The sequence below is a fragment of the Meriones unguiculatus genome, chromosome 17 (assembly GCF_030254825.1).
Source record: "Meriones unguiculatus strain TT.TT164.6M chromosome 17, Bangor_MerUng_6.1, whole genome shotgun sequence".
Classification (NCBI taxonomy): domain Eukaryota; kingdom Metazoa; phylum Chordata; class Mammalia; order Rodentia; family Muridae; genus Meriones; species Meriones unguiculatus.
This window is the reverse complement of record NC_083364.1, coordinates 45,131,216-45,140,550: the sequence shown is the minus strand read 5'-3', so window position 1 is coordinate 45,140,550 and position 9,335 is coordinate 45,131,216. Positions and strand designations below refer to the sequence as shown.

Genomic DNA, 9,335 nt, shown 5'->3' with positions numbered 1-9,335 from the left:
AACCGTGAACTGCTTAGTTCTTCTTTTTCTCTTGCTAGTTTCTGTCTGGCCCGAGTAATGCTACAAGGATTTTGTGAAGAGTCTGGGACTATTTTTTTACTCTAACGTTAAGCAAGGTTGGAATGTACACTGTAGTTTCATAGGTAGAAGTAATAGGCCACGTAGGGAGGTAACTTAGGACCTCATTCAAACTAGCTCTTAAAGACAGTTGGAAATGGAGATGTTAAAGAAAGACCATGATGTTCTTTCAAGGTTATATCCCAAAGCTAACTCAAATTCTCTTTCCGGAGCTGTTCAGTGACCCCTTCTCCTTTTCCCTTTTCAGCTTTCCACAAGGTAATTTGCTCATACACACACACACACACACACACACACACACACATACACACACACACACATATATATAATCTCTAAAGGAAGGCAGAGGAAAACAAAATATCAGAGACGCTCTTTGTTTTTTTCTTACGGGAAGACAATTATGGTAAATAGCACATTCACTTCTGCAGAGGAAGCATTGTCAGAAAGCCTTGCAGCGATTTTCCAGTATTTTGTCTACTGCTCTCTTGCCTGATGTTTGCTCTCATTGGCTTCATTTCCTGAGCTATTCACTAAAGCCTTCAAGAAACAGGGCAGCCAACCACAAGTTCACTTGGACTCAGGTCAACGAAGACACATCTCCTTTTCACGTTTATTTCATTTTGTTTTAAGATCACAGAAGAGCAGAGCATTCATACGTGTAAAGTAACAGAAGAGAGAACCAGAATTTAAATACATTTAAAAAGGAAAAAAAGGCTTTTTTTTTAAGTTTAATTTTTTTTTTTTACACACATTGCGCTTTTTACTTTCCTTCACAGAGCTAGTATTCAGGGAAAAAATATCCACCCAATAAACAAAAATAAAGTAACTTGAACAACAAAACAAACAAACCAAAAAATGGCCATGTGTTTGTATTATCAAGGAAGATCAGTTCATGTCTACAGGGCTGGAAAAAGGAATATATTTTATATATATATTTATATGTATATAACACTGTTAATGAGGAGACGTCTAACCAAGAACAGGATTTATACAACCTTCAGGAGAACAATGGAAAGGGAAGGATGAAGCAGGCCTGGGGAGAAGTTGGAGGTCTCCTTTCCTCCCCTTGTTTATTTCTTCCCTTTAGCCTCCCCCCTCCCAGCAAGTACTTGGGGAGCAGAACTTGGCCAAAGTTCACCAGGATGAACCATGTTCATGCTCTGGTGAAGAGCAAAAGACTTAGGTAAGTGGGTTCAAAGAGTCTCCTGACAGATGGCGAGGGGCTGCCGGCGGCACGTCAGGATGCCAGCTCCGTGGGTTTTCTTCATTTGCGAGAAGCGGGTTTTTACTGTGCCTAGATTTACGCAGGGAGGGTTTGTGTCGGGAAGAATGTAGCCGCAGGGTGGACTCAGGAGCACCATCCAAAAAGCTGTGCCTTAGAAACAACGATGGAACTGGGGAGGTGTTGGGCGGGCTGGTCTCTCTCCCACTTACAGTGTCCTGAGTACAGTAAGCCCCGCTGCGCATCCTTATCTAAACAGTGACACTAAGGCTGGAAGTGATGAATGAACTCTGCTCTTCGGTGTCCAGGAGACCCCTATACCTTGTGCTCTTTCGGGGAGATTCATGGAACGGTGACTGGACAGGTGGCTAAGCTGAATGCTGAAGACAGAGTGGGACAAGACAAGGGGACCTGGGCTGAGCCCGCCCAGGACGTGGCCCAACAGAACCATCCCTCGTGTAGTGCTCCAGCAACTGTTCTTGCTTGACCTCCCTTTCTGGAAACTTAACTTTCGCATCCCTTTTTAAGCTTTTACAACTCTCGCTCTCTTTTAACCGTGCCTCCCAATAGGCTTTTGTGTCCTGTCTCACTCCTACCTGCTTTGAACCGCACCAATTCCAACTGTTAAAAGATGACGCCCCTCTCTATCCACTTGCTGGATTTCACAGCCTATGACTCAAGTTTCAGGAAACGTCTGTAAGAACCCCCTTCCCTTGCCTGTGTCTCAGAAAACAGCCTTTTGAACTTGCTTGGGACCAGCTGAGAATTCCCAGTGACACACATTTACCATAACGAAGTGCTTGGCCCGGGATGAGAGAAGCCTGGCGTTTCCTCTCACACGCGCAACTTCCTCATTTGTTAACGCACATAATGCTCAATCTGGCCATTTTCCTGCCCACGAAAGGCTATTAGGCTACAGTTCAACAGTGACGTTTCCCAATACTACGAACAAGGAAGCCACCTCAGCTCTTTCTGCACCCTCACTTTAATATGAAAATGTCCCTTCCTCTGCACCTCTAAGAAATGTTGCTCAGAAGAGAAATATGGAATCAGTCCAGAGCCCCTGTGTTCTAGAAGATGCTATCTTGTGGAGATGGCGGGGTTTGAGAGAAAACCAGAGACCAGCAACTGGTTCTTGCTTGGGTCCTTACGTGTGGGGTGCATAACGAATTTTCAGTTCATATTCAAAATCAGAGGGTTGAGAGATGCAAGAGACTGTGAAGTATCGCTCGAATTCTTGACCTTCCGAAAGAAAATTAAAAACTCGGGAGTATGAAATAACTTGCCTGTGTCAGCATCACAGGGCTTTTTGTGTGTTGAGACCCAGAGCAACAACCCAGTTTTGTGGCCTCCAACCCTGATATAGCTTTCATGTTACAGATGCCCTTTTTGTCCTCAGTGGCCTCAATGTGACCCCCATTTCTTTCTAGAGTAGTTGGGTAGGACATCCATATAATCTCTTTTGATGATTCCACCAGTCGTTTTGGTGAGAGTTAAAGGTATACAGGACACCATCTTTAGCCAGCAGGCACTTCAGAAAGGTTAAGAGATAACACCTGTGAACATCACTCCCTATGCAAATGGCGCTGCACCTTATTTATAGAGCACAGGCATGTGGATAACACAGAGCTACCAGGGACCTTCAGCAAGACAGTTCTCAAGAACATACGTATGCCTTATATCACACAATTTATTCAAATTAGGATGACAAAGAAGTTTTCTGAGTGTAGTTAAGCAGACCATAAAAAGAAAAAGAAAAAAAAAAAAGGAGTGTGTGTGTGTGATAATTTGTTCCTGTAAGTATTGGTCGATCTGTTGGAGCTATTTAAATAAATATACAATGAAAATACACATTATCTGGCAAGAGACCAGTAACCTAGGACAGAGGAGCCCTTGGCATGCTAGCTAGTCCTCTTTCTTTCAGTGTGCCTGAGGCTGGTTGCGTCAGGCTAGAGTATCTTCAACTGAGGCAGAAGGAACTGAGAAGAGCCTTTTGCTCTTGGCTGGAACTGCCTCTTAAGTGTTCTGGGTGTCTGCTTCCTTTGGCTAAGGCAACCATGCTTGGAACTTCAGTCTTTGTTCTAGACCTTTGACCTGTAAAAAGCTTTGGCTTTTCTTCTTATTATTTTGACTTCTTTTTCTTTAAGATTTATAGGTTTGGCTGAACTTGGGCTCTGCATGAAAAATGAAGTTTACATAGTTTGTATTATGTACATAAACTAGTGATTTACATTGATTTACGCATGATTGGTGCCTAATTTATTAATCAGCACAGTATGCAAATGTGCTGACGAGAAATCAGGGTTTTAAAATAGTTTTCTACAATATCCATAAACATTTCACTGGTGTGAATGTTAAACCTAAACCTAATATTAACACCAGCTGCCTTGCCAAGGGAAAGCGATATACATTGTGGGCAAAACCAAATTCTTTCTTGAGGTTTAGTTGGTGACATTTGAACAGCATAGCTAAATGCAAACGAGAATAGTTTACTTTTCTTCCCACTGGCATGCACGTAAATGTTAACTTCATTTTGCATTTAGTGAGATGTTTACAGATACGATGTCAGCCATAATGGGGGATTTACATCACTTAGGTAGGCGAAGTCTCCGGAGGGGAAACATTTCAAATACATAAGCAAGAAAGAGACTTCTGAAGTAGGTTTGTGTTTCTTAACTTGGGCTCTATCTCACTTTTTTTTTTCAATGGCGTGTTTACCTGTCTTCAGAATTTTAATAGCTTTCTAGGTCAGATATAACACTGCACTTACATTGTTATCAAAACTGGCAGTTTTCAGGGGAACTAAGACTAAATCCAGGCTGAGAATTTGTGAGAGTAAAGAAAATCATGAAGACATGGTTAGTCCTATAGCACGTGGTCTTATAATCAAATTTCTTTGAAACAAATAAAAGCAAACTCGACGAAAGGGGATCCATGTCTTTCTAAATGAAGCATTGCTCTTTTTTTTTTTAAATAAACCAAATTCTATACCTCTCTTCCTTTTAAGTTTAAACAATTGCTCTAAAATTTCCTTATAATACATACATTATTGTAAATATATCATTTGTAAAGATAAGATTTAAAACAATACATACACACATTTTTTTTTCACAAAGAATCCACAGCCTGTATAGAACAGAATTAAAAATTTAGGAAGACTAGCCAATAGAAGTTGTCACATCATAGTTAGTTCCAAGAGGACCCTGTGACTGTGGGCTGAAAAGTAAGAACTTAAAAAGCAGTTTCATGCTAAGGAGTTTAGTTTCTGTAGGCAGAGGAGGTAAAGTCCATCTTTGGAAGAGAAACACGCTTTTGTTTCTGTCCTCCAAGAACGTGAAAATCACGAGTATTATTACAAGGTCTCTTTGAATAGCCCCAGTTGTCTATGAAGTTAAAGGGAAAAAAATGTTCATGATAAGTGGGGAAAAATCTGTCTGGCTTAGAAGAGAAGGCAAGAGCTAAGGGGGAAACGCTTCCAAAGAGGAAACACATCTACTCTCCCATCAGCTGTCATTCTTTTTGGACAAAGTGATTTTAAGTTTTCCAAGAACAATGTTCCTCCCACTAGGCAAAGTTGTTTTCATCATCAACTGCACAGAGAAGAGATAATTCTGCAGTTGTAGAATCCAGGATAGCTCTCCTTCTTTGAGATCTGCCCTGGGCCAAGGTATATTCTACTTTACAACCAAAAGCTGAGGCTAACGATTTTGTTTTATGAATGGTGTAACTTCAGTTTGAATACAAAGAATACAAAAGTGGTCCAGATAAATGAATGCATTCCACTCCTTACTACTCATTTTTTTTCCAATAACTTGTTGGCATTCAGTACTTTGATTGCCAAAGAATGGGATCATAGGAGGGATTTATAGCAATGGGATGAACTTTTCTGTCCATGTATGACATCTTGGTGTAGGTCCTCTGGCTCTACAGTGATTCTAATCTTGCTTTAGAGAATGTTGTCCTCATGTTCTTCATGTGACTTAGCAATATTCTCAAGCCCATACGGCATATGAGAGCCAGGTTTTCTTTACAAGGGAGAAAAATTCTTAAAAATTTCAGGTCCTGGTGGAGATATGGGGAAACGTGACATTTTAAAAGGACCTTTAGCTATTTGCTCTATGGTCCATTATATTAAAGATAGTATTGGCAAGGCCAGGAGTTCTTTCCAAAGGAGATGATCCTCCCACAAAACCCAGAGCTCGTCCTCATGATAAGTCGGGGGCCCTGAAGACCAGGTGTGTGGTTAAAGCCTATGATATGTGACAGTTATCTATTTCTGAAACTAATAATAAATGATGCTAAATCAATGCCTCTTTCTTTATTCCTTCCATCTAGACCAGCATGCACTCTTCTATGGTTTTACTTAAGGATGTGGACACTTCTTTAACATAGAAAACTTGTGTTTTTCAGTTCTTGTACAAAGAGGACTAGACTGAGAAATCCTTGACTGCCAATAAATCCTATTAGAATATGGCACACCTTCTTTATGTTTTACTAGCTATAGTCTTGGATAGGAATTAATTACTGTCCTATCTCTTGATATTCCATAAATACTTTTACTATACTGAGTCCTGTCTGCCCTCTGTTTCATGTCAAAACTACAAACCATAGGCAAATATAAAATACTGCTCACATTCCTTCTTTCTTCCCTCCCTCCCTTCCCTCCCTTCTTCTTTCCTTTCTTCTTTCTTTCCCTTCATTCCATATCATGTGATAGCCATGTCAAAGGTTAGAAAATTTGATGAGCTTTGGATCTGTGAGATAATATCATATTATGACCTCAACAATAATCCTTCATTCTTTCCTGGTGAACCACTTGGGGTGCCTCCGTAGTCTTAATGGAAAGCACTGGCTGGTTTCCTAGTGAAGATTCCCACATACAGAGAGGCGGCCTTCCTATAATACCTTCCTGGGAGAACACTTGATGATGTGATGACACAGAGCTTTGGGATGCTCAAACAACTTCTGCCTTTACTCATCACAAGTTGCTCAGACCTCATGGTTAAGCAGTTAGCTCAGGTCTCAGTGTTAGTGTCAAGATGAATCTCACAGGCATAAGTCTAAAGAGAACAGAGAAGGTGAAAGCAGTCGGGACACTAGTGGCCTGGCTTAGGAGACTGACTTGCCTCTGTGGGCCATGGTGCCACACACATCCTCAGTGGAGTGGGAGGCCAACAAGGCATTAGCCTAGAACTCAAGGATGAAAATCCACAGAGGAGAACAAAGCCTGCAGTTCCTGGGGTGGCCAATACTTTGCAGTAGAGGTTTAGCAGCCTTTACAGAAGACTTGGGCATCTGTCTACTTTTCATGTCTGACTCACAATATTTTATTGGAGCAATAATCTCTGATTAGGGGCATTATGGGGCAAAGTCAATGTGTTTTGAAGATTAGTGAAGGAGCAATGCAGGCCTGCTTAGGCTCTCAGTGGGCTCCTCCTTCCCTTGGGGGTTACCATCCAGAGACCCACTTGTTTCTGGAGATATGCTCAATCTGTGCTGCTCATTTCTGTGATGGAGCTCAGCCTATGCAAAGCTATGAAATTTGTGAATTCTCCAGGCATGTGAGATAACAGTGAAATCAGAAACCGTCTTCCTCTCCTAGGTCATGTCATCTGGGCCACAGATCTGTTTCCCCATCTGCTCATCCCATTGATAGTAGGCACTTTCATTTACAGTGATATTCTGAGTGACTCCCAAGTGGGTTCTGAAAATGGGACCAGGAGGGGTATGGGGTCCTGCCCTCAGAAGGAGCACAGCTTGGTTTGAATGCACGCTGATGTCATGTGACAACCATGAATTGGGGAAGAGAAGGGGGCATTCTGCTCCTTGCCTCCCTCCCACCCAGCCATCTCCCCCAGCCGCTTGTTACAGCCGCATCTCACAATTACAATGCAGGACAGTATCTACAGCACAATGAGTCTATGTACACATGGACCATTCCCTTGGCATGCTTTAGAGAGAGACACATACACGCTCACACACATGTACGCCTACGTGAGAGCGAGAGACTTGAGCACACGCGCACAGTGGAGAAAAAAATGAAAATGGCACTTCCTAGCATTTGCGGCGTGACTAGTGTTCTGAGCTGCTGGGGCAAAGAGAGGTGGGGATAGAGGAAATGGGACTATTTGGAATGGGTGTGGTTGGGGATAGAGCATGGTGGAGGGAAAGTGGATGTTCCTAAAAGTTAGAGAGGTGGTGGAGGCAGCGGAGCCTGAGAAAGGCTCAGCACAGGTTTCCTTTGATAGTCCAAAATGGCTACACATCAGCTCAAATGGAGAACAGAGTAAAAAGGTTATGGAAATATAAACACCAAAGGCAAGACCTTCTTTTTTCCCCACTGATGAAAACGGATGAAGGGAGGATAAAGTGTGGGGGACAGTTAACATCCGTCTGGCATTTCTTGAGTAGCCTCATTGAACAGCATCAGATGTCCTTAGCACGATGGAGTCCGTACACAGCAGTCCTTTGCTTAGAAGATAGACACATATTCTGGGAGAGGTTTTCCCACCCTAAATTATACTCAAATTTTTATTGGTGGACCTTACATTTGTTTTTAGTGTTGTATTTTCTTCATTTTCCTATTCCCCCTTCATTTATAAACACACAATCTTGTGAAACAATAAGTCTCCCTCCCCCCCCATCTTGCACTCTCTCTCTCTCTCTCTCTCTCTGTATCTGTGTGACGCATTTTTGTGTGTTGTTGTGATTATTTTTAAATTTTTATTCTATTAACATTTGCTGAGAAGGCAGAGCAGGGATGCTGCCAGCAGCCACAGTGGTACGGCCAGACTGATGGATCCGTTGATTCCTCTCACCGACCCGGGTCCTGCGGAGCAAAAGAGAGAGAAGAGAGTAAGCGCCTTCTGCTGACTTCACTTGACAGCTGAATAGAAGTGTCTTGGAGGCACGGTGGCCAGGCGCTGACGTCTAGCTGTCTGTGCTCAGGATGGCTCCCATCTTTTAAGTCCCACCCTCGCTGAGGTCCGAGCATGTGAAGATGTCTGGTTTCTTTTAAATAGGAAACCTGCTCCTGCTGCAGAAGTTGCTAAGGCAGCTGTTGCGACTCTGTTGGGCCACCCTCCTCACCTATGGACTCCACATGACTACTGCGAAGCCGGCGTGAATTAAGATTCCAAGCGCCGGTGTGTAGATGCTTCAGAGGCCCGACACAGGCTCTCCCTACAGACACATCACAGTAGCGCCATCAGTCCCAGATGGGATCTGTGAGCAGCCTCTGACTTGTTTTCTTTCATAGGTGAGAGGCAGGATTGTTTATTCTTTAACGGGGGGGGGGGGAGAGGGGGAGTGTAGCAAGGAAAACTCCTGAATTCAAGACCGCCTTGCTAATCTACGTTCTGTGTAAACAGCAAAAGCGGTAATAAAAACAGAACAGAACCAATAAGCAGCTGCACCACGATAAGGCAATGTATTGTGATGCACGTTTTGTAAATAAAACTATAGCTATAAGCTCACAGCTGTGGGCTCACTGTAACAAATACCGTTTTCCGGTGAAATAGCAAGGGAAGAGAGAAATTACATCCGCAGTAATATCCCCACCGCTCATCAACAGGGCGACTGAGCACGTAACCTCGGCGCCCAACTCCAGAGTCTGTCACCGTCACCAGTGAAACAGGGCAGTGTGCGTGTGTCTTGATTAAACGCCTGGTGAGGGAAATTCTGACTAAAAACTATGGTTAGTCCAGATAAAAACTGCAAGAAGATGGAGATGGTATCTTTAAAAAAAAATTACGATAAGATATTTTGGCTAGAGTGCCACTACAGTCTTTGGCTTAATATGAAGATATGAATGTATGTAAACTTTGAGCCATTCAGTTACGCAAAATGAGCTTTGTCTGGTATAAAGCCATGGAAACAGAAGAGACAAGTTAAATATCCGTCAACCCTAGTCAAACCACTCATGCTGTGGTTTCCTGAATGTCTGTGGTATCATTTTAATAAGAGGCATTCTGACCTCCTTCAGGTTCAGACTGGGATTCAAGGCACCTGGAGTAAGTGTTCACAGGCCTCTGAT

General features: G+C 42.8%; 1 protein-coding gene across 6 annotated transcripts in view; it reads right to left on the bottom strand.

The window, feature by feature from the left end:
* Positions 1-644: 644 nt before the first annotated feature.
* Lsamp (limbic system associated membrane protein) overlaps positions 645-9,335 on the bottom strand; it is a 2,252,234-nt gene continuing 2,243,543 nt past the window's right edge. For all 6 annotated transcript variants that reach the window (XM_060370403.1, XM_060370406.1, XM_060370407.1 and 3 more), the window contains one exon: positions 645-8,129. In XM_060370403.1, the coding sequence (XP_060226386.1) occupies positions 8,032-8,129 (98 nt within the window). In that variant the 3' untranslated portion in view covers positions 645-8,031. The remainder of the gene's footprint in view (positions 8,130-9,335) is intronic.